Genomic DNA, 25,896 nt, shown 5'->3' with positions numbered 1-25,896 from the left:
GGGACATGGGGCCCTAACGCCGGCCCTGGCTTTGAGATGCAGAAAAACCAGTTATTGTGGCACAGGTGGGCTGCGGAGTTTTTAAACACGTTGGGGCGGGGTGTTCAGAAATAAAAAGGTTGAGAACCTCTGTTGTGACGTACCCAATGCAATGTATGAGCAAATGCATATAAAGGAAGAGGGCTTCTGCATCACTTTGGACCTGCATCGGCCCACTGAGCGTGAGTCTGATCAACTCAGAACTGCTTTGCAGTATGTCGCATAAAGGTATGTGAGTAATGATGTCAGCGTGCGCAGACTCACCCGGCGGCACCTCCTGCTGGTTGTCCTCGGGAATTAGCATCCAGCCTCTGGAGCGCCCTCTTCAGGATGGTGTCTCACCGCCACTGCTGGCCCCCATGTCCCTCCCAGGACCCTGGTGCTCCTTTAACTGGGTGCTGCCCCCGGCAGTACCCCCACAGTTCTGGGTCTCCCCTCCCAGGGGAACCCCCACCCACTCTCCCCATTTTGCCTCAGTCTTGGCTAGTCCCCAGTCTCCATCTATCCCCCGTTCACTGGGGCAGACTGCAGCATAAGCCACTCATCACAGGCAAAGGGGTTCAGACCTGCTGCCTCTGCCTACCCATGGGCTGCCCCCTTGCAACCCTGCACCTATTCGGCCTATAGTCAGGTCTGCAGCTTTCCAGGCGGGAGCTCCCAGCTCCTCTGGTCCTTCCCCAGCCCTGCTCCCAATCTAGGTGTCTTACTGAGATCCCTACAGCCAGGCCCTTCTCCCTCTATAAACAGAGGGAGACTGACCGGGCCCTGGCTCACAAACTCTTATAGGGGCCAGCTGGGCCTGACTGAGGCATGGCCACAGCTGAGCCTACTTTCCCCAATCAGCTCAGGCTTCTTGCCCCAGCCCCAGCCCTCTCCTGGGCTGTTACAAGCCCTGCAGGGCAGGAGCAAGTAACCATCCCGCTACAAACGAAATCTGCGGTTGAACTGAATTCTTGGGAAGCCGAGGGAGGGAAGCCCAGCGGGGTCAATCAGGTGGCTAAATTGGCAGCCAGCTGCATCATTACTGTGAGGTGGTTAAGCTAGCAGCTAACCAGCCTAGCTGTGGGCTCTTACTCCTGACGTGCCCAAGCCGGAAAATTAAAAATAAACAAAACAAAACTGTGTTTGGTTCAAACCGAAACTGATATTTTTTGGCTCATCGAAACGAACCTCCAAAAACTCCATTCAGGTCAAACGGGACATTTCCAATTAATTCAAAATGACATTAACTATCGATTCCAAATGAAGAGACCAGATGGTTTTCCGTCATATCTTTTATTGGACCAACTCCTGCTGGTGAGAGAGACGCGCCTTCAAGCCACACGGAGCACTTCTTTAGGTCTGGGAAAGGTCCTCCGAGCGGCACAGCTCAAAATGAACCGTTTTGACCATTCAGAAATTTTGGTTTTCGGGGAATTTTTTTGGCCCAAACTATTCACTGAATTGGTGGACAAATCGGAGAGAGTCCCGAGGAGAGGAACAAAAATGGTTAAAGGTTTAGAACACCTGACCTAGGAGGAAAGGTTGAAAAAACTGGGCATGTTTAGCCTTGAGAAAAGAAGCCTGAAGGGGGGAATCTGATAACAGTCTCCAAGGACTGTTATAAACAGGATGGTGATCAGTTGTTCTGCCTGTCCACTGAAGGTAGGACAAGAATTAACGGGCTTAATCTGCAACAAGGGAGGTTTAGGTTAGTTATTAGGAAAAACTTTCTAACTGTCAGGGTAGTTAAGATGTGGAACAGGTTGTAGAATTCCTGTCACTGGAGGTTTTTCAGAACAGGTTGGACAAACAACTGTCAGGGATGATCTAGGGTTACTTGGCCCTACCTCAGCGTGGAGGGCTGGATTTGAAGACCTCTTGAGGTTCCTTCCTGCCCTATCTTTCTATGAGCTTGACCAGAATTTGCAAACACTTTCAGTGCCCCGAAAAATGCATTTTGGGGGGATGGCAGGAATTTACTATCCGCCAAAAAAAAAATCTCACTTCTATAATCACAAATCTTTGCCACATCACAGAGTTCAATATGAACTACAACAGAAGGTGAGAAGTTTCAAGGGTGAAATTCACATTAAAGACCCTACCCTTCCCCAAGTGGAAAAAAACCCAATATTTTCTGCAAGATTCTCAGAGAGCAGAATATGCACAAAGCCATCATTACAAAATCACGAGATTATCACCAGATTAGAACAGAACTGGAGGCAATTACCCCTCCTTGGATGGATCATGACAAACCCAAATTGGGGGCATCCTGGCTTCATTGCTAGGACTGTTAACACATTAGTTACACAAAGCAGCAGTGAGACCCTTAGAGTTTCAGTTTCATGTCCAGGATGGAGCTGTAGATCTGTGGGCTCATGGGCACAAAACGTTTCTCCGATTCATCCAGGAAGAACAGGGGGTCCTTGACGAGAGCTGGATCAAACCCCTCCTTCACCAGCTGCCCTTTGCACTGCTTGAATGTCCCCGTGACCTCCAGAGCGTCCTGTGTGACAAAACACAAAGTGCTGCAGGAGCTGACTCACTCTATGGCACGTAAGAGGATAAGAGTCTACTGCAGCTGCCTGCTAGTGGAGTTGCTCCTTTAGCTCAAAGAGGCAGAGGCTGATGCTTTTAGCTCTAGAATTTTAGCTTTGTCCCTGGTCATCCCCCATTGGAGGAGGGGAACAGCATTACTCAGAGCACTGGCTGGTATAGCTATGCCAGCAGAGCTCCCGAGTAGAGATGCAACAGAAGAAGTTCTGCCAGTGCTGGACTAGGTTACCTAGGTAGAGAGCTGATTGGTTAAATCTAGTCTCCAGATGACATACACAGCAGTACCTTTTACTTGTAAACAGGTAGGGTATACAAAAACGGCTTTACAGGGGTAACTCGGGAACACAATTTCTGTGCAAGGTGAATGTAAGAGGGGATGGATCATTCAATAAAGTGCCCTGTTCTGTCATTCCCTCTGAAGCATCTGGCACTGGCCACGGTCGGAAGACAGGATACTGGGCTAGATGCACCATTGGTCTGACCCAGTGTGGCCGCTCTTATATTCAGGTTGTAACAATGCTGCATGAGATGCTTTTCCGGAGACTGGTATTACACGAACCTTTTCCTTGTGGTACTGTGGTACTGTTGGCTTATAGCAATAAACCTGACTGACATTGGTTATTTGGCCTCTTGAGTATATTCCATAACGAACCACAGTGTGATCAAGCCTTTGGCCCTACAATTTACCAGCCAAGTCAGGGTCCTCCAACCCACCATTCCCCCAGGCTTAAAGGCCCAGCAAAAAGGATCTCTTACCTGCAGGCGGACAAAGCGAGGAATGGCGTAGTTTGGCAAAAAATCCTTGGCGTGTGTGTAGAGTTTTTCACCATCAAAAACCATCCCCTCCTTCAGTCGTATTGCTGCCATTCCAATCTTGCCTTCATGTCCTGAAACACACACACAAAGCGTCGGGCTTTGTCTAAATTAGGTGTTTTAAGAAGTTATGTGAAGCAGGCATTAGCTGGCACAGGTTAACTTTGGCTCTGTCTACACTGCCCAGTTATCCTGGGTCTGAGCACCTGGGTTAGCGCCTCTCCACTGCAAAGCCCTACCTGAGTTACTCTCTCTGCACTTACTCATGTCTGCATCTGGGGGCACAGCCTATGGTTCTTTGCGCTTAGACGCACTACGCTTCTTTCCCAGGCAATTGCATCCGTGGCAGGAAAGCTCACCTGTCCTTCGGGGGGAATTGTGGGAAGGGCATTGGAGGACTATCCATATTCAAGTGATTTAGCCTCACTTGAAAGCATGTAGGTTCCAGCCTGAGTTAAAACAGAGCCTGGGTTCTAACCCGACCCTGCAGCTGGGTCAGTGAGCCCAGACTAAACGCACTTCCAGACCCAGGCCAGAGATTTTTTTCTGTCTGAACTGGAGAGACTTTTGAGCTAAAACCAGGTTAGTTGGGCAGTGTAGACATACCCTATGAGGTGCTAACATAACGCCTAGGTGATAGATTTTAAGCTCAGAATGAACATTATAATTATCTAGTCTGATCTCCTGAGAAACATGGGCCAGATAATTTTACCCACCATAGAATCATGGAATATCAGGGTTGGAAGGGACCTCAGGAGGTCATCTAGTCCAATCCCCTTCTCAAAGCAGGACCAATCCCCAGACAGATTTTTACCCCAGTTCCCTCAACCACACCTCCCCTCCAAAAAAAGCTTGTTTCCCTGGCTCAGCATCAAACCCATATCACAGCAGTGAAAGCAGCAAACCCTAGCCACTAAAGTACAACTTCTGTTTAAGCTACAGCTGCTCCTTTAGAAAGAGACACTTAGACTTCAAGTGATGGTGAATCGACCATGCCCCTAGACCAGTTGCTCCGCTGGCAAATTCCCTTCACTCTTAAACATTTGCATCTTATTGCTAGCCTGTGTTTGTCTAGCGTCCAGCCATCAGAGGAGCCTTTTGGTGCTAGATGAAAGAGCAATATCAGGTAGGAAGTCATAGGCTGTGCTCATGGTACCTCATCTCTTGGATAAACTCCGCAGACGGAGTTGTTTTAGTCTCTCACTATAAGGCTGGTTTTCCAGACCTCAGATCATTGGGTTCGACCAGAAACAATTTTTTATTGTATTTTTCAGAACTGCCTGTAAACTAAGATCTCCACTATTTGCACAGCTCTAATGACCATATGCTGAGGCCTGGGCCTAGACTGTTCATGGAAGGATCTGTAGATTTTTCAGGCCACTCTGAGCATCAAGCCTCATTTCCTGAATAACACAGTGATTTCTGCAGTGGAGAGAACTATTCCTCCATGCTTTGCACGGCTTTCTTCAATCCCAGGGTCCCTCCCAACACAAAGGAAGACTCAGACCCCAACACAGACACTCTACGCAATGGCTTTTAAAAGCTGCCTTAGGAAGGACGCTCCTGGGGTGAGCCACAGTGTCAAGGTGACATGAGATGTCCTGCTGCTGGGTACGCACCTGGGACCAGCACCCCATAGACATTAATTTCCTGAATGAACTGCACTGCGACCAGCGTTGTCTCCACCTCTGTCGTGGCAACATTCTCTCCTTTCCAGCTGAAGAGAGAGAACAGAGGAATCTATTTTTCCATCCATCCACCCACACTGATTACTAGATTTCAAGGCCAGAAGGGGCCTTTGTGACCATCTAGCCTAGCCTCCTCTAGGCTTGTTGATTTAAGGATATTTACTTTGTAGATTTTCACATGCGATGTTGATCATTTGTTTTTTAGTGGTTTATAAAGCTTTGAACTTTTAGAACCTCAATATCTACGGATGCTAAATAATTGTCCGACCCTCCCCCTTGTGGGATTTTGTGAAGCTGTGAAAATTTAAATGGATAAACATCTAAAAAAAAGTCTTTAAAAGAAACATCGCTATCATCTGTTGAAATAATAAAAAAACTAATCGAATTCTGCCAAACCTCACTACGGTTTGAGGGGGAGGGATAGCTCAGTGGTTTGAGCATTGGCCTACTAAACCCACAGTTGTGAAGTCAGTCATTGAGGGGGCCATTTGGGGAACTTGGGTAAAAATCTGGGGATTAGCCCTGCTTTCAGCAGGAGGTTGGACTAGATGACCTCCTGAGGTCCCTTCCAACCCTATGATTCTATGGTTTAATGCTATCTGTCATCATACACTGTGTCTCCACCAGGGGGCTCTGCTGTACTAGCTACACCAGTAAAGCATGTGTAGTGTAGTGTAGACAAGCCCAAGGTTGCTTTTCCAAACAACACTTAGGGTACGTCTACACAAGCACAAAGAGACCCTCAGCAGCAAGTTTCAAAGACCAGGTCAACTGATTCAGTTTCATGGGGCTAAATTTAGCATGTAGATATTTGGGCTCAGCTGGAATGGGGTGAGAGGCAAGGGTCTCGGAGCCTGGGATCCAGCCTGAGTCCAAATGTCTACACTGCTACTTGGCAGCATTAGCCCTGCAAGCCCAAACCAGTTGCTCTTATGTCAGGAGTGCAGACATAAGTCCCTCCTAAGTTACTTTAATGCTTTTGACAGTTTTCCCTGTGGGCTTTATTTTATCTTCTATGGCTGATGCAACCACCCCCTGCTTGCACTTGCCTGTGGGGGTTAGGCACACAAGAGAAATCTGAGTTAGGCTCTTTGGAAAACCCAGCCAGATCCAGACAGTAAATTCTTTGGCTCCTGGACCATCTTTTTGTAGCAGAGAGGAAGCAGTGTGGCCTAGTGGATGTAGCACCCGACTGGGACTGAGAAGATCTGGGTTTTGTTCCCAGGTCTCTTGCTGGGTAACCTTGGACCTGTCACATCCGCTCTCTGTGCCTCAGTTTCCCCATTTATAAAATGGAGGCAACGAGCTCTATTGCCATTGTAAATTGCTCTGTGAGAACTAATTACTGTTATAACTGTGTGTACAGCACATCATACAATAAAGTCCCAGGCTCGCGTAGGGTTTTATAGGTTTTATAGGTGCTACCAGCATTAGGCTCCCCAGTTCATCCCACCTGGGAGGGGACAGCAGCTGGGTCAAATTAGGGGAATGGCTTGCCATGGAACCTACCGGAACGTGTCTCCCACCCGGTCCTGGAAATATATGAAGCCTTCGTGGTCTACCATGAGGAGGTCTCCACTGTTGAAGTAGAGGTCTCCCTTCTTCACCACGTCCCTCAGGATCTTCTTCTCTGACTTCTGACGGTCACCCACATAGCCATGGAACGGGGAGCTTTTTGTGATCTTTGCCACCAGCAGCCCCGCCTTGCCTGGAAGGGAGAATGAGAATCCCGATGGATATCCCCCTACGTAGCCCAGCCCATCCCAGTCAGTTTTCAGGGTCCTCCAATTGGTGTAGGTAATCCACCTCCACGAGAGGAGGTATCTAGCTTGATGGAAGGGTCTCCGCAGCTGTCTACACTGGCTTAGCTATGTCGCTCAGGGGGAATGGCTTTTTCACACCCCTGACCAATGTAGCTGGGTCAACCTATCTTTTTAGTGTAGGCCCGGCCTAAGAAAGGAGGGAGTTTCACCGACTTGAATAAACGTGAGTCATCATGCCAGGAAAAGGAAACAAAAAGGGGGGGAAAGCTTGTGCCTGAGGTTTTTTTATCCAGAAACTGGGAGGCAGCCTAAGCGGGAAACTGTCTGTGAAACACTGGATCCCCTCAGTGATGACAGGTACGCTGGGAACCCGTTCAGAGGCAGTAGGAAATGTCTGCTAGAAAAGAGAAGTTAGCTAATTTAGAGGCATAAAGCCTGAAGGTGCATCCTGATGTTTACTTTTTGTGTAACTGTTACCCAGAGTCTCCCAGGAGTCACTTAATGGTCTCACTCCAGGAGGTGTCAGGCACAAATCAGTGGGGACACAGCAATTTCTGTCTGATAAATTATTGATATAAGGAAGCGTGCTCTTATCTAAAACTACTATTATTATCTATTAAGCGCACACACACACATATGTAATAGGTTTAAGACATCCCAGATATAGTTACCCACAGTCTGAGATGCTTTTGAGTAACCACCAGCCGGGCTTCCAAGGGGCCCTCTTTCCCTCCCGTTGATGGGGAGTTTAAATGTCAGTTCCTTGCCTGGAGAAAAGCTCCCTCGGACTGATCTGAGGTATTTATTTTTACCAAATCTTTTATAGCTAACGCTAACAAAGCACGTAACCTACAGTGATGCCTAGTGAGTCAGCAGAATAACCTCCACTGAGTCAGCAAACCTCCTAATTTCTCCTCCTCATCTCCAAACAGTTCTAGCATTTCTAGCCATAACAACAAGATGTCAGCGGCACCTAAAACCACTCACTCTCTTCCAGAACTTTCCCTCCCATCCTCCCATTCTGCTTAGCAAACTGCAAGTCTGCAGCTGTCCGACCTTGTCTCACAAAGGTCTAAGATTTTTCCTAGCTATTGGTTTGGTTTTCAGCCGGCAGTGGCTGCACATACAGAATGGACGACTGCAGCACAGTCAAGTTCTGGGGTACATGCAGGAAGGTCAAACTCCGGGGTAACATAATATGTGTGTGCGTGTGTTGGTGTCCCCTTTGTTGTTTCTTCTCAGAGTCTGGGATTTTTTCTATCAAATAAAGCTTTTGTTTATTTCCACCCTGAGCATGGCTCTGGTGTGCACCGTGGTATGTGTGCCAAAGGGAACTGGTAGCTGGGGGCTGGTTTCACTCCTCTGGGGGCGGCGCACGGAGCAGCTGGAAGTTAAGGACTTGGGCCAGAAGGATTTGGGGAGATGCAGGCTGAGAAGGGCTGTTGCTGTCACCTTGAAAGGAGTAATTTGGCTGATGGAAGCCAGGGTGAGACCTTTGGCTTGTGGGCCGGCAACTGGTGTCAGGGCTTGGAATCATAGCAGCATGGCACTAAGACTCCCAAAGTTACATAGCAGGTGGAGACAGAACTCCTCACCGGTCTGGGTGACCTCGGAAAGGTTGCAAGTGGTGGGTTTGAAAAGGGGTTAAGCTCCGCAGGAACATGTCACTCTCATGCCGAAATCAGAGCAACTCCGCATGGCGTTATTCTGGAATATCTATTGCACTTTAAATGCATGCCCTGTCTTAATCCACATTAATTTCCATGTGTAAACAGGCCCCCATAAGAACGGTCATACTGGGTCAGACCAAAGGTCTATCTAGCCCAGTATCCTGTCCTCTGACAGTGGCCAATGCCGGGTGACCCAAAGGGAATGAACGGACAGGTTATCATCAAGTGATCCAAACCCTGTCGCCCAATCCCAGCTTCTGGCAAACAGGGACATCATCCCTGCCCATCATGGCTAATAGCCACTGATGGACCTGTCCTCCATGAATCTATCTAGCTTCCTTTTGTATTGGCCCCATTGAATTTCAATAAGAATTAGGCTCCAAAGTTCCTAGGTCACTACTGAGAATGGGATTTAGACTCCTAAATGTTACACTTGCTCTCTGTATCTTAATTTCCCGTCTCTGCAATGGGGATAATACTTAGGGTGACCATACGTCCCATTTTGGTCGGGATGGTCTCTTTTTTAAACCCGATCCCAGCCGTCCTGACTTTTTGGGCAAAAGTGGAGTGTGGAGGAACGCGTGAGGGGGCAAGCGGCTTGAGCCAGCCCCACTCTCTCCAGCCTTTGGAGAGGGGCTTGGGTCAGCCCTGTGGGGGACAGCCCAGACGAGCGGCTTGGACTAGCCCCACACTGGGGAATGGGAGGGCTTGGGCTAGCCCCACATGGTGTCCCGCTTTCCCTTGGGAAAATATGGTCACCCTTATCAGACTTCCCTACCGCACAGGGGTACGTTTGGATAAATGCATTAAAACCCAAGAGGCGGTCAGATACTACAAGTAGTGGGGACAAAAGGACCTTTGCTAGATCTTCTATCCTGCCCATTAGCTGGGAAATTTGACTGAGCGGACACAGGCAGAATGAAATCCAATGTCTGGAAACTGAACCCAGACATATTCAGGCTAGAACCAGGCATAAAGTCTGAAGCAAGACTAATTAGCCACTGGTAGCATAGTGAATATAGGGCAGAGCTCTCTAGGGGCACTCGTGAGAAAGTGGCAATTTTCAGTTATGTTTTTGTGACGCTCATGTGTGCCTCAGTTTCCCCTCTGTTTTGCACTGCTCTCTGGAGGGGCAAAAGGGTGCTCTTGGGGCAACGCAAGAGATGTAAGGTATGTGTGACCCCCTCACTGCCTGGGATGCAATGAACGGAACCATTAAGGAAACCAATTGCCCAGAGGGAGGTGGGTTCCCACCCCCCCCCCCACACCTCAGCAGGGAAGGTGAGCAGAAGCCCCTGCTCGAGAACAAAGGAACAATAGCAGGCCAAGGAGGAAGAGTTGGTTTTTGGGAGAGGCTGAGCGGTGAGCGCAGAGCCTGGACTGAAGCCCATAGAAGCTTGGCCGGTGATTTGCACTGGCTTGGCCAGAGGGTCTTAACCGTTATCTCCCTGTGCTGACCTGAGGCTGAGTTCCTGTTCCCCATCAAACCCAACTGTTTTGGAAACGCTGCCTGGCATCACTGCAAATACTTGCTGAGATGTGTAGACTCCAGCTGAGAGACTTTTCCCCTCTCCCCGCTCCTGATGGAAGGGGCTACCCTGGAGAACTGAGGGGTTCTGCCAAGGGACTGTTTAAAAGCTGGGATGTAGCCTTGGTCCTGTGGGTCCAGGACAGCACTCGCTGTGTTCTGTAGCAGTGTGGGAGTAGCTAGGCCGAGCATGGTTGTGTACAGCTTGACAACAACATAGTGTGGGAACTCAACCGTGCCAAGATCCCGTCTTCCTATTGCATTGTTGTGTAAAGAATGACGGACACAAGAGAAGCAACTTGCCATGGGATGTAAAGCGGATTCTGCATCACTGGATCAAAGCTAGCCAGGGTATGTCTGCACATACTGCAAATACCCTTGCAGCCTGGTTCTACCTTTGGAGTCTCTTAATCAAGATTGTGGGTATATCTACATGGCAACTACACACCCACGGACGGCCCGTTACAGCTGACTCTGGCTGCAGGCTTTCGTTGTTTTGTAGACTTCCGGACTCGGACTGGAGCCTGGGCTCTGGGACCCTCCCTCCTCACAGAAATTAAACCTCCCCGCAGCCCAAGCCCCACAAGCCAGAGTCAGCTGCCATGAGCCAGCAGCAGGTATCTAGTTGCTGTGCAGACATAACCTGGATGACTGTCTATAATGTCGCCCCATAACTCAATCAGAAGATCTAGGCTTACTGAAGGAACGACTTCATTAATGAATGATCTCTGGCCTGTGATATGCATGAGGTCAGACTAGACTAAACTCTAGGGTGGCCAGGTGCCCAGTTTCAGTTGGGAAAGTCTGGTCAAAAAGGGAACCTGACAGGGTGCAGTCAGATCTGCTGACCGGACACCCAAAGTCTGGTTACAGCAAGTCGGGGAGGCACTGGGTCATCATCCGTGCCAGCCCCTACTCAGCCAGGGCTGCCTCCTATCTTCATCAGAGGGCTGCAGCTCCCAGCCTTGGCTCCACAGGCAAATCCCTCCTGACCCGGGCAGGGGTAGGGAGTGGGAGGGAAAAGCAGTGAGCGACGGGAGGAAGAAGGAAGAGGAGTGGACAGGGGTGGAGCCTCAGGGGAAGAGGCGGGGCAGGGGCAGGGCTTTGTGGGGGAATAGATAGGACAGGGGTGGGACCTTAGGGGGGAAGAGGCAGGACAGGGGAGGTTCCAACACTCCTGCTGGAGTGTCCGGTTTTTAAATATAACTAACTCTAATGCCAAAGACTGTTTTATCTTAAACTAATGGATGTCTGTAATTTAAAGTAAGAGTGTATTTAACCATCTCATCTGCTTTTCCCCTGACCCTGCTGACCTAGTCCACATGCCTGCTACTTTCGATGTGTGTTGTAGTGGACGAGATGGCATAATTGATGAAGGATGGTTATAAATGACAACATGGAACTGATAAAACGCACAGGGCCCATTCAGTACAGCGGCCGTGTGCTATAATCAATGTCAGAGCATTGAGGAACCTATTGACTGATGTCTGAGTCATTAAGAGCTAATTATGGGTACAGATGGTCTCAGTACAGATACAATAGTGACAGCTATCATTGGCTTATTGATTCAGTACATTGATCATTTTCAAAATCAGCTCAGAGCATGAGAAAGAAAGATTTTCAAGGATTTTCTTTCTCCAAAACCAGTATATAAGGCATGACTTGGGGGAGTTAGAAGCAAAGTGAAGTGAAACGTGATGTCTAATTTCCTCAGTCTCAGATTGGTATGCACATTTCCTTTCTGTATTCTATATAGTGCTGTATCAAGTATTTGATTGACTCTCTTAAATGACACTTCAACCGAATTAGCTATTTGACGTCACGTCGTATTAAATCCGAACGCACCAGGAAATCTATGAAAACCTTGTCTGTTTGATGTGTGCACGAAACGGGTTAAAACAGCAGAAAACATGGTTGGTGATGGTGAACTAATTTTGCCATCCACTCTCTGAAAACAACGGGGCATAAGTTTTGCAGATTCTCCAGCTCTGTGGCTTTCATTCATCCCTGCTATCAACTATTCCACTGTCTAGTTAGGGGACTTATATGGCTGCTGGGAGTATGAGAGTGTCTCACAATCTTCTAATGCTCTGATTCTGACAATTCCCCCCAGAAAGGTAGAGCTCGGCTATCAGCCGCATTTCACAACAGAGTAACCGAGGCACAGATCCTCAATGGTATTTAGACACCGAGCTTCCCTTATGCTCAGTGGATCTGGGCCTAGGTGACTCACCTGAGGTTGGGAGTTGAATTCAGGTCTCGGAAGTGCCAGGCTAAGACTGCAATCTCTGTACCATGCTTCCTCCCTAAGGGGCCCGCTCTCCCCATCAGCACCGCCCCATGGCCAGCCTGTTATTCTTACCGGGGGGGACTCGGATGCAGCACCCTCTCTCATCTCGCACGGGTTCATCCCGCTCCACGTTGTACTGGATCAACTCAAAGGGCGTGAATATCTAGAAAGCAAGGGGGTGACAAAGATGGAAATCTGCTGGAAAAATGACGCCAGTGTCCCTCGTGTGCCCATTATCAGGATCTGCCACCTTCCCTCTCCCCGCACCTCACCCCCGCCAGTGATTCCGTCTAGTCCTCGAGTGATTTTCACCTGCATGCAGACCTGCAGCTGCATGGCTGCAGCTATGGACTCCTCCGTGAGACAGGAGGGTCGGTGCTTTTGAGCTTCTCTCGCCAGCGTATCGGCGTGCTGTGGTTTTCAGTGAGGTGCACGCCGGGGATTTGGAGCATGGTCCATTAAAATAAGGTGCAATCGTCACCCGAGCACAAGGGGGCACGTAACTGCAATGGCTGCAATTCAGGAAAGTTGATGTGGGGAATACAGCATGGAAGACTGCTTGAGTCGTGGAAAGTAATGGACAATCACAATGCCTTGCTGTCTCCGACTTACCAATAGAACTATTGTTGTCGACCGTGGGATTCTAGTGCGAGAAAAACCTTTTCCCCAGGGTTTCCATGAAGAAGGGAGCAATTCTCTTATTTAATTTCATTTTATTACTTCTGAACCCTATTAGTGGCTAAATCCTTCAAAACTGACTTGATCCTAGAATTTGGAATTATATTTCTGCACGAGGGCCACGGAGGTAGCCCCACAATTAACCTCTGGCCTGCAGCATTGAAAACAGTTGTACCATGTTGGAAAAACACAGTCCACTTGGTAAGTGGATTGAGATCATTGCGCATTTAGGATAGACAAAGGCACTGGCTCATTGGCATGAGTTTGAGGGTCCGCCCACCGCTATCCCACACGGTTGTCCGTTTTGCCAGGATTGGCCTGCCTGCTTATCCATCTGCCTTCCCCTGCCCTGGGGTCTCAAAGCCTGGATGTTGCCTGCCCTGTTCCAATGCTGGTGTGAAGCCAGGATACTCCTGGAATTATGCATCTCAGCATTGAGCAGCGCTGTTCACTATCATGCAGTGCCTCATGCCGGAGCATGGAGCTGTGCCGAAATCCTTGAACTCCTTGACACTTGGGGAGAAGCAAAGGGGCAGAGGTGGCCCTTTGCAGAAATCACCGGCATAAAGAGGTGCTTGAAACCCTCTCTAAGCAGATGACCCTTCTCAATTCTTCAGTGCCACAAGGAGATCTTATTGAATGCTCATTGCCCTGGCAATGATGTTTTCATGCCCCAGTGCTGAGCTAGAACATGGTCCCTTCCTTCTCTAGGGCCGGATTGCAAAGCTCCAAGGCTGAATCACCATCAGGCAGGGCTGCAGATGCAGCCTGTGCAGCATAGTGTTGTTAGAGGAACCAACTAAGGCTGTGCTGGACACCTAGTGAGAGACAATCTCTGCCCCGAAGAGCTCACCGTCCAATCAGATAAGTCAAACAAATGATGAGGTGAAAATAAGGATAATTTGGCATCTTTTTGTTCTAAATTTGTACAGCACCTTGCACAATAGGGCCAGGATCCATGACTGGGGCTCTTAGGCTCTACAATAATACACCTAATAGATAAAGTACAGTGTCTAGCACAAGGAGGCCCTAGTCCATTACTGGGGGTCCTAGTGCTATCATAATATACCTAATAAATAATGTACAGTGTTTGGTGTGACATTTACTGACATAACCTGTGACTGCATAGATCATTGTTGCAACCACTGTTATGTATTTGCAGCAAATATTGTACAAAGGTTATTGTGTGAGGTGTCTACGGAAAGGTTATGGGTTGCTGCTTATAATTATGCTGTCTGTATGGGTGTGTCATTTTTGTATTGCAGTTATGAATATTGGCTATGTACGTGTATCTCAATGTGTTTTGAGTCTAAATAGCCTCAGTGAAGCATTTGGTCAGCTTCTTGAGAAGGGACTATTCTCAGTAAGTGCCCAGTCAAGAAACACTTAGCTGACAATGGATTTTGGAGATGCCAGTCCACATCTGAGCTTTTCTGAGAACATTCAAACTAACATGTGGACAATGGCATCGACCTGTAAAGAACGGAGTCATGCATGGACATGTGACTTGTCCATGTGACTCCAAACTCCATCTTGCTGTGATCTTGCAGAGGAGAACCAAGGGGTTTCCACACACAAGAGAAAGAATATAAAAGGCAACTGCATCTCCTCCATCTTGTCTTCAATCCTGTTTCTTGCCTCTGGAGGGACTCTGCTACAACAAATGGAAACTCTGAACAAAGGACTGAATGACCCATCCCACCTGGGGATGTGCTCCAGAGGCTTGATTTGAACCTGAAGTTTATTCCATCACTGCTACAAGCCTGAACCAAGAACTTCGCCATGATTGTATGTGATTGATTCTGAAGAGTTAAAATCCATGTGCATTTTATATAACAACCTGGTATATGGATTGTGCCAGCTCATTCTCAGACCCAAAGTCCAGAGTTTGGTCAAGAGACCAGAGGCCTAGCAAATAGTAATTAGCTAAAAGAAAGCTGGGGTAGACAGATAATCTCGTTTTTGCTAAAATAGGCCTGGTCAGCAAATTGCCAAGCGTTAAAGCTAAGAACTAAATAATTGTGTCTTATTCAGAGTTGTAAATTAAACAAAGGGTCCCTATTCCTATTGTGTCAGTCTCTTCTGTAGGGAACGTTCTTCCCACAGATCCATTCTTAAGTTTATGAAAAGTTGGCACATGTCAGTATAAGATATGGCATCCTTCCACCTCCCAATGCCTGCCTTAAAACATAAAGAGGACAATCTTTATTGCTATATACTTTCATTGTTTCTTTGCTTTAACCCCTAGGAATGTACCTGGTGGACAATCCAAGGAGTTCTCCATTCCTATGGACCCCAAATCAGAATTCAACATATATATTTTATACTAATAACATTTTATCAAAGTATTAATTAAATGTTAACTTGCTAACTTGAGATCATGGGCGGAGACATTATGTAACCTTTTAACCATTGGGTAATGGGGTATCTTGTCTTGCTGCAAAACCTATCCCGGGATGTGGAACTGCCTACGCTGTCACATTCCCCCGCCCATGGAAAATCTATATATTCTATTGTAATTAATTGATTGACAGTGTCTCTGAGCCTTTTAATAAGCAAGGTGACACTCCACCAGCGCTGTGTGTAATAAACTCCTATGCTTGGTCTCTACATGGTGTAAATTTAACCAATTCTAGCTCTCAGCTATATCTTTTTCCTTTTATGAATAAACCTTTAGATTTTAGATTCTAAAGGATTGGCAACAGCGTGATTTGTGGGTAAGATCTGATTTGTATATTGACCTGGGTCTGGGGCTTGGTCCTTTGGGATCGGGAGAACCTTTTTCTTTTACTGGGGTGTTGGGTTTCATAACTATTCATCCCCATAATGAGTGGCACTGGTGGTGATACTGGCAACTGGAGCGTCTAAGGGAATTGTTTATATGACTTCTGGTTAGCCAGTGGGGTAAAACTGAAGTCTTCTCTGTTTGGCTGGTTTGATTTACCGTGGTGTGCAAAGGAACCACAGCCTTGGGCTGTAACTGCCCTGATCTCAGCCATTTGTGCTGAATTGGTACTCTCAGTTGTGTCCCACCAAAGGCAGCATCGTTATAACAGCACAGTGGGGTTCGGGGGCTCCTCAGCGTTAATACAAATAATACGGTGACATGGCCAAGCTCAGCCAGGGATCCTATAACTGCCTTTAGATCTGCTGAGTCCAGTGGCCTTGGCCACAAAATCAACCTTTTCCCCCTTTACAGCAGTCTGCCAAGGCAAGATGCAGCTGTCTGAGCCTTTAGCAACGTTTCACACACGGAGCTCATTTGATCAGTGCTCCAGCTTCTGTGCTGGCGTCATTCATTGCAAAAGGCATGGGGCCTCGCTAGGTCAGAGTCCGTTTCTCTCCTTCCTGTACTTGGAGATCCTTTAAGGTAGGGTGACCAGCTAGCAACTATGAAAAAACAGGACAGGAGGTGGGAGGTATTTGGCACCTATCTAAGAAAAAGTACCAAAAAACAAGACTGTCCTTTTAAAAAACATCTGGTCATCCTACTCTAAGGTAAGGAAAGCCTGCGCTGACATTTCCCAGATGTATCTGCCCGGGGCATGGCTGGCTGCCCTGCACTTTGGAATCTGCTCCCCTCCTCGGCTGAAACAGTCACAGAATTTGCTGAACTTCTGGGCACACTGACACTACAGTGCCCTTGATTCATTCTCTCCTGGCTTTTTCTGATGAGCTGGGAGGAGCTCGTGCCTATTCCTCAGGGCGGCAGAGACGGGCATCTCTCTGGTGTAATATTTTTGGCATGACGTGTTGATTTATACATATTGCGTGTTTTCTGCATGGTGCCCTGAAGCCAGAGTCTCCCTGGGAAAGTTTTCTGCAAGTTCGTAGCTTCATAGATTCGAATACCCACAAGGGGCCACTAGATCATCTAGGGCTGGACTAAACCAGAAAATTAGGTCAACCCAGCTATGTTGCTCAGGGGTGTGAAGAATCCATGCCCCTGAGTGATGTAGTTAAGCCAACCGAGGTCCCCATCTAGACATCGTCAAGCGAGCTCCCGCCTCTCGCAGAGAGGTGGATTAACTACACATGCAGGAGAAATCCTCCGCTGGTGCAAGTAGTGTCCACTCTGAAGCATCACAGCAGCAGTGTTTCAAATGTAGCCAAGCCTGTAATCTGACCTTCTGTGTAATAAGGCCAGAGAATTTCTCCTGATTGTTCCTATCCTGAACAATACAACTCGTGTTTGGCTAACAGCTCTTCCAGCAGGCAGCCAGTCTTGCCTTTTTCCGCTAGGTTAAAGAGTCTGGTGTCTCCTATCCATGAAGATACTTCGTCACCACTCAGTCTTCTTTCTGATAAGCTAAATAGATTGGGGTCCTTAAGGCCTTTCACTTTCAATCCCCAAGCCTCCCCAGGCCTAACCTAACTGGACTCTTTCTGATGCACCAAAACTCTTCACAGCCTGTGGGCAGGGCAGCCCAGAGAGGGGGCAAGTGGGGCAATTTGCCCCAGGCCCTGGGCCCCACAGGGGCCCCCATGAGAATTTTTCAGGGCCCCTGGAGCAGGGTTCTTCAATCGCTCGGGGTCATCGTTGTCGGTAATTCGGCAGCGGGGGGTCCTTCCGCTCCGGGACCCACCACCGAGGTGCCCCAAAGACCCATGGCAGGGGGTCCTTCCACCCCAGGACCCACCGCCGAAGAGCTGAGCCTTCAGTGGTAATTCGATGGCAGGGACCCCCCACCCCGGGTCTTCGGGGCACTTTGGTGGCAGGTCCCAGAGCGGAAGGACCCTTCGCCGCCGAATTACCGCCGAAGCAGGGGACCCCCGCCGCCAAGGATCCCTGGCCTCCTGAATCCTCTGGGCGACCCTGCCTGTGGGGGAGAAATATCAACATAACCTCACATCCCGGGGGAAATGGATGCAGGAATCTGTTTCATCTCAGTGTTGTTGATGAACCACAGTAAGAAAGGCCAAATGGGTCAAGAGATCCTCATGATCTGTGCTCAGCCTCCACACCTGTCCCAGCTGGGGAAGAAACCAGTAATGGGCACTAGGGAAATGGCCACCATGGTAGGGGAGAGGCAGAGTAGCATTCCTCACCTTCTGGATGAAGCTGGCCCTTCCCACGGCTCCAATCTTCCCCGTGTAGTTAATGAATCCAGAGTTCCCCTCTGTGGCCCCGTAGAACTCGCAGATGCGAATGGGCCCGAAGCGCTGGAGGAATTCCTTCCAGACCTCCACCCTCAAGCCATTACCCATAGCCAGCCGCACTTGATGCTCTCGTTCATTCTCCTTCTGCAAGGCAAACAGGGCGGGATTCCAGGAGCGGCATAGAAAGGAGGTCAGGTCTCACCCTGGGTCTCATGCTAGTTCAGGGATCTACCAAGGTGCCCATGTACCCTACAGGCCCCCATGTTGTGCTGTAAGGGGTCAGTGGCAGCCATCCAGGGAGTGGGCACTGAGCATTCACTTTCAAGATCAAAAGGAGCAACCCTGCCCCTTTGTGTGGTAATAACAGCTATCGGGCAACCACCCAAGGCAGCAGGCCACGTGGCAGGGCAGAGCTAGGACATGGGGCCATGAGGGGGAGGTTGCCTGACTGCAAATATGGGGGCTGGGCTGTGGAAGCAAAAAGCCAGGAGGAAGAGAGTGAGTGTGAGTCTGGGATGAAGCAGGGATGGAGCTTCTTGGGCACAGAGTTCGCTGGAGGGGCAGACATGGGGATCTTGCAGCCAGGAAGCTGCCTGCTGCTGCTCGTTCCCATAGCACTCAGGGAAACAAGACTTAGTATGTTTGTTTGGGGGTCAGGGGTTGGTGAATAAACAAGACCACACTGAGAATATCCCTGACTCGCCTCATTGATTTTTCATCCTCGCAGAAACACCCTGTAAGACCCCAGACTGTGACTAAAGAAGAAACGGTGCCACAGAAACCCTATTTTGAGGCCAACACGAGCCAGAGCTCCAGGATGCTGCATAGGACAAGGGACCTTGGATAGGAACATAGAGGGTGAAATCTCCCCGTGCACATGTGACAGCTGCCCTCTTGGCTGACACACCAGAGACTAAACCAGCAACCTTGGCACTGAAACCAGGAACTGCTACAGCTTAAGATTGTAACAGACTCATAGCCATTGTAGGCTGGCACGGGGAAGCGGGACTTGTAACATACACTCACCAGTGGGTGATACAGAGAACTGCCACCTTAAGGCATAGATACCCCTTAAACCACTATTTTGGTCATTCAAGTGGGACATACGTGGGGCATTCATTGGCCAGTGTCTGGCACATGTCTGTCTATGTCTGATCTACAGCGGGCCTGTGCTAGCTTTCCCACTCAGATTTGAACCTTAGCATTCATAACCTGAGATGCTAGCATGAACCCCTCTAAGCTTAATTACCAGCTTAGATTTGATATCGCTGCCACCAGCCAAGAATTTCCAGTGTCTTGGCTTACTCTGGTCTCCCCAAAACCTTCCCTTGGGACCGTCCACGACTTAGAGGCCTGACGTCTTACCACAAACGAAAATAAACCATTCCCACCTCTCTCCCACCCAGAAATTCTCTCTGGGCTAACGCTGACAGGTTACTGAGAGCAACCTCTACATCACAATACCAAGAAGAGTCTCCCTCCGTCTCCACAAGAAACAACCCCAAAGACAAGGAAACAGAAAAGATCATCCTCTCTTCCCCCTTACTTCTTCCCGCCCTGGGACACTCGACAAGTTAACCAAAGAGAGCTTCTCCCCTCCCTCCGTCGTTCCTTCTCCACCATTCCTGTGGGTCACTAGAAACAAAAAATCAACAGCTTAAAAGCCAAACTTTTAAGAAAAGAAAGAAAGAATAAATAACCAGTTCTCTGTAATCTAGATGTAAGATACAGGTTTTAACTTATAGAAATGAGTAAAAGATAGAAAAGGATAAACAGCCTTACCCAAAAACAATACCACTTTAAAGTACTTATAGGCCAAAAGACACTAAAGACTCCACCAGCCCGATACACAGATGCAAAGACACGCAAAACAATTTAAAGAACTATCCTTTTGACTAACTTTGTACTTCAAGGGGAAACAAAACTAAGGACGTGGAAATAACTCTCATAGCGGACACAGCACAGAACAGACAAAGACCCAAGACCAAGAAACACCCCCAAATTCCCTCCCTTAAGCTTTGAAAAATCCGGTTTCTGGATTGGTCCTCTTGTCAGGTGTTTGGTTCCCTTTGTTAACCCTTTACAGGTAAAAGAAACGTTAACCCTTAGCTATCTATTTATGACAGGGCCTATTACAGCCTCCAGAGTCTGGCCCCTTTTGCTCAAGCAATGGGGGACTCTGATTTTTAGTTCTGCAAATTCCCAGTGGAGCTGGTTGAAAATTCTTTGTTTGTTTCCTGTTGGAAAAATGGCAAAAAATGTGACTATTGAAAAATTCAGCACAAGCCCAAATACTTCAGTTCTGAAATGCTGCTGTGGTGTTCATAGAACTGGACGTCTGGGTGCCTCCAGTTGGACTACATCTCCTATAATGCACCATGATGATCCCTCTTGCTGAGAAGAGATAGTAGTTGCATCATGGGAGTTCCTGGTTGTGGTGTATCATGAGAAACATAGCCAGGTGCTTGATACTCCCATTTTCCTCTACAGGCTGGGTTCCTTGGTTAGACTACATCGCCGATGATGCACCATGATACCCCTCTTGGAGAGGGGAGGCAGTAGGTGCATCAGGGGAGTTCCTGGTTGTAGTGCATCATGGGAAATGTAGTCCACTGGGGAGCCTGACCTGCAGAGGAAAATTGGAACAAGAAGCAACTAAACTATAACTCCCACATGGCACCATGGCAGCATGTCAGAATCAAACTCTTCCAGTTTTCGGCTAAAATTTTTCAATTTTTGGGTGCTTTTTTGACAAAAAATCCACTTGCTGTGAAAAAAATTTCTTAGTCAAAAACCAATTTTTTTTCATCAAAAATCAGTTTAGAGAGAACATTTTGGACCAGGTCTAATGATCGTTAATTCTCTGTAGTTGGCCAAGATGGTGGCCATCATAGGCCTTGAACTCATCTCTAAATTTCACCCTTGGGTGAAGGGTTGGATAGGCATATAAAAGGTTAAATTAGCTTGGCTAATGGCTATATCATGCTTGCCAATTTGTATCAAGACGTTCTGGGAAGATCTGGAGAGATCATGTTGGAAATACTGAACTTAAAAAGCCCCAGTTACCAGGGATGGTTCTAACCGGTTTGAGCAAAGAACAGAATTCAAGGAGTAGTGACAATAGTCACGTAGGTTCCAGTCAGGAGCGGTGGAAGCTCCCTACAAGTGGGGGACCCACTGGAAACCGAATCATGGCCCCAGCTCCACACCACCTCTTCCCCCCAAGACCCCACCCCCTGCTCACTCCTCTCCACCCGCCCCCCATCGCTTACCCTTGTGACCAGTGGGAGGAATGGGGCCATGGCTCCCGACCCCCCCTGTTCTGGCACCCCGGGTTCCAGTAGATAAGGTGTAAAAGGGTGAACTCTTAAAATATTTGTTGCTGGTATCTGTCTGACCAGTTGGAGCTAGCCAACGTGGGTTTAAGCTAATTCTGTTATAAGATGAGGATCAAAACTTATCACTACACATTATTGTATGGAGGTGATGACTGCCTAGGCACTTAAGGCTGATTTGCAGCAGTTGTGTAGGTACCACTTGGCCTTTTGGATTTAATAAAGGACTTTGTGGTTACATTGGTGCTGTGCTGGTATCCTGTATTCATAATAACAACACGACATAGCAGACTCCATACTACTTTGCCCCACCTTCCCCATTGGGATTAGCAACCAAGGACAATCTAGCAGCCCCCCCACCCCCGGGAAAGGCATTGGGTTACCTTGGGCGCATTGCACAGATAGCGCATCATCTCCCCTACGTACTGGATCACAGAGACGTGGTATCGCCGGCAGTCATCCCAGAACTGGGAGACGGAGAACTTGGGACGCAAGACACAGGTGGCTCCTGGGGGAGAGAGAAGGAGAGGTGATGGGGGGCACGTGAACCCTATTGAATTAAGCCTTTCCAGTCTACTCTAACCCAATCATGGCACTGAAGAGGCAAGTGATACATTGCTTATCCCACTGATTTTATTCGTCCACCATTGCCTTATGTTCTGACCGACTATTTGCTAAATCCACTTGTTGTATCTCATCTTATACTCCTCAGGGCTGGGACCATCTTTTTGTTCTGTGTTTGTACAGCACCTTGCACAACAGAGCTACAACACCTAGTTGCCATCATAAAACAAATAATAATAATAATATGGCAGGAGTCACCAGGTGGCACTGCTGCATATAAGCTTTTTTCTTGGTGTGCGAGCAAATGGTCAGTCTTTTGAGACATGTCTGAATTATGGTTAGTTTTGTGAAGCAGTTTCTTTTTAGGGGGAGCCGTGAGTTTCTTTCTGACTAGAGCTGATTTTTGAGGCATAGTTAGTTGCTCCCAGTGCATCGATCATTGGTGGCAGGCTGAGATTTCTGAAAGAAAGGATTTCCCCTGCATGCTGACCACTGTTGTAATAATTGGGACTATACATTTGCCCTATTTGTAAATGGTAAAAAAAGTATGTAGAAGTTTATAAAATATCACAATAACCTACAATAACAAATGTCAGTGGGAAAAGGAAAACTGAGGCAGTCTAAACAAAAAGGCCCATGGAGATAACTCGAGGACTGTCTTAAAGTCATGCCTGGTAAAACCAGAAGACATGGAACTGGCAATTAATGAACCAAAATTGTGTGTCAGAAACTAAGCCTAACTGGTGATCAAAATAATGAGAGGATGGGCAGGTCCACTCATGACTCCCTTTGTGGGTCCTTAAAGAAAGAGACTGGAGGGGAGGAAGAATAGAAAAAGAACAGATGGAGGCTATGCAGAAAGCGTCATCATCACGGCTGCCACCCCCACCATCTCCTGAGACATCTGGCCTCTGCTCTAGTTCTCAAAGATGTCTGGGCCAGAGAGAGGAACCCAGACAATATCACCACCCGTACTTGCTCCTGCTGAACCCCAAACACCACCTGAGATGAAACAGGATCAGATCTGAACACCAGCGGCAACAACCACAGCTCCAGTCAGCCTCAGCTAATGTCATCTCTTTTCCCCAGAAGGATCATTACCATCTTTGGTACCATCGGAGAGACAGTCAAACAAGGGGTGTTTTCATAGATTCATAGATTCATAGACTCTAGGACTGGAAGGGACCTCAAGAGGTCATCGAGTCCAGTCCCCTGCCCTCATGGCAGGACCAAATACTGTCTAGACCATCCCTGATAGACATTTATCTAACCTACTCTTAAATATCTCCAGAGATGGAGATTCCACAACCTCCCTAGGCAATTTATTCCAGTGTTTAACCACCCTGACAGTTAGGAACTTTTTCCTAATGTCCAGCCTGTTTTCCTTTAAAACTCTCCAGATAAAGGAAAAGGGGACAGGACGTTAAATTCATGGTGGTTAAGTCCATAAATGGCTATTAGCCAGGATGGGTAAGGAATGGTGTCCCTAGACTCTGTTTGTCAGAGGATGGAGATGGATGGCAGAAGAGAGAGCACTTGATCGTTGCCTGTTAGCTTCACTCCCTCTGGGGCACCTGGCATTGGCCACTGTCGGTAGACAGATACTGGGCTAGATGGACCTTTGATCTGACCCAGTATGGCCGTTCTTACGTTCTTATGTTCTTACGTTAGCTGGTTTTCCTTTCCTTCTGTATCTTTGATAGAAGGTTAAAAAAAATGAGTATGTTTGCTGTGGTACTAAGCAGGCTGAGCTCTCTGGAGGCCAAACCCTGAATCTTGTTTAGCACTGTTTAATGTTGAAGAGCTACTGGGTTGTGTTAACACCTTTGGCTGACATATTCCATCTAAATTAATACAACACCATCTCTGTGCAAGGCCTGGCACATATAATATAAAAATAAACAACATGCCTTAAGAATGTATCTCCTCCAGTGGAAAGCCAAGCTGTGAGGCTTTGGGTATCCTCTGCAGCTTAAGAAACATAAGGAACATAAGAACGGCCATCCTGGGTCAAACTATTGGTCCGTCAAGCCCAGTATCCTGTCTTCCAACAGTGGCCAGTGCCAGCTACTTCAGAGAGAATAAACAGAACAGGGCGACTATTGACTGATTCATCCCTTGTTGTTAGGGTGACCAGATAGCAAATTGGGACGGGGTGGGGGGTAATAGGTGCCTATATAAGAAAAAGCCCCCAAAATCGGTACTGTCCCTATAAAATCAGGACATCTGGATACCCTACTTGTTGTCCAGTCCCAGCATCTGGCCATGACAGTCTTAGCCATCCTGGCTAATAGTCATTGATGGACCTCTCCACCGTGAACTTATCTAATTCTTTTCTGAATCCATTTATACTTTTTGCCATCCCTCAGCAGTGAGTTCCACAGGTTGACAGTTGCGTTGTGTGAAGGAGTACTTGGCAAAGGGGTGACAATAACCTGAACAAATGGTTTTCCCCATGAGCTAAATTCCATGTGGTTTAAACTTTACACTCAGAGAAGAGTTTTAGAGCCCAGCTCGGCAGAATTAGCAATAACTTAGGAGAGAAGGGAAGGGTCCGTCTTTTTGTTCTGTGCCTGTACAGCGGCTAGCCCAGCGGGGTTCTGGGCCACGGCCGGGGCTCAGGGTCATAGAGTTTCAGTCTAGAAAGGACCATCTGATCACCTCTCTGAGCTCCTGTATGTCACAGGGCCACCCACTCCACCAAGCACCTGCCTGCTAAACCCAACAACTGAAATGGGACCAGTATATTACTGCCCACAGGAGACATGGTGTGTGCCACAGGCAGAGAATAGGAGGGACCTTATGTGAGGCCCCCGCAATGGCAGTGAAATGGTTAAGTGAGATACACCCAGATAATCCAGGTACATGACCCACGTGATGCAGAGGAAGGCAAAAAACCCCTAAGGTTCCTGACAATCTGAGCTGGGGGAAACGCATTCCCCACCCCACCTAATGCGATCAGTTTAACCCTGAGCACATGAGCAAGAACCATCCAGCCAAGCACCTGAGAGAGAGAATATTCAGTGCCACCTCAGAGCCCTATCTTGTGTCCCTTCTCCAGCTGCAGCCATCCCTGCTGCTTCAGAGGAAGGAGATAAAAACAAAAAAAAAATGGCAACAAAAAACAGAATACACTGTATGCGTGGGGGGGGGGATTCCTTCCTGACCCCTGCTGTTGGTTGGGTGAAACCCTGAAGCATGACCTTTCAGGAGCATAAAACATAAATCAGCAGTGAGCCACAACTCCCTCTGGGCAGCTGTCCCAGAACCTCACGCCTCTGATGGTTAGAAACCATCTTCTAATTTCCAGCCCAAATTTGTTCAAGGACAGTTCATAATCCATGTCTAGATAATAATAAGAAGAATTAAGAATGATGTTTGCTTAAAGACGACCTGGCATGGGAAAAATGCACTTTTTTGCATTTCTATCTATCTATCTACCTCCATACCCAACCACCTCTATCCATCCACCTCTCCCAGTGATGCACCCCTGCACCCTCTGTCTCTTTAGACCCGTGCCGACACTCTGTACATACCAACCTCCAAGCATCCTCCAAGTCCGATAAGCAGTGCAGCCGAATGGTACAGCGGCAGAGGGGTGTAGATCACGTCCTCGGCTTTGACGCCACTTATGTAAAACATGGTCGCTATGCTGCACAGTTTCAAGTGGGTGATGATGGCAGCTTTCGGGAGTCCTTGTAGGCCAAAGGGATTGTGTTTAGTGATGCCTCATGGGTTCTGTAGTGCAGTTACCTCATGACCCCCTTCTCCTTTATGACTCGGGCTCCTTGATTGAACTACATCTCCTATGATGCACCACAGCCAGGCACTCCCATGGCGCACTACTTCCCCTCTCCAAGAGGGCATAAGTGCTGACTTTTATTTTTCCTTGT

General features: G+C 48.0%; 1 protein-coding gene across 1 annotated transcript in view; it reads right to left on the bottom strand.

Moving 5' to 3' along the window:
• Positions 1 to 1,345: 1,345 nt before the first annotated feature.
• The window catches only part of SLC27A5 (solute carrier family 27 member 5), a 36,303-nt gene continuing 11,752 nt past the window's right edge, over positions 1,346 to 25,896 (bottom strand). The window contains exons 3-10 of the mRNA XM_032793080.2: positions 25,540 to 25,698; positions 21,823 to 21,947; positions 18,054 to 18,248; positions 12,399 to 12,489; positions 6,585 to 6,783; positions 5,007 to 5,104; positions 3,331 to 3,461; positions 1,346 to 2,524 (exon numbers count right to left, since the gene is read on the bottom strand). Coding sequence (XP_032648971.1) covers positions 2,348 to 2,524; positions 3,331 to 3,461; positions 5,007 to 5,104; positions 6,585 to 6,783; positions 12,399 to 12,489; positions 18,054 to 18,248; positions 21,823 to 21,947; positions 25,540 to 25,698 — 1,175 coding nt within the window. The 3' untranslated portion in view covers positions 1,346 to 2,347. The remainder of the gene's footprint in view (positions 2,525 to 3,330; positions 3,462 to 5,006; positions 5,105 to 6,584; positions 6,784 to 12,398; positions 12,490 to 18,053; positions 18,249 to 21,822; positions 21,948 to 25,539; positions 25,699 to 25,896) is intronic.

The sequence above is a fragment of the Chelonoidis abingdonii genome, chromosome 11 (assembly GCF_003597395.2).
Source record: "Chelonoidis abingdonii isolate Lonesome George chromosome 11, CheloAbing_2.0, whole genome shotgun sequence".
In the NCBI taxonomy this organism is placed as follows: Eukaryota; Metazoa; Chordata; order Testudines; family Testudinidae; genus Chelonoidis; species Chelonoidis abingdonii.
The sequence above is the reverse complement of the archived record's forward strand: the minus strand, read 5'-3'. Positions and strand labels throughout refer to the sequence as shown.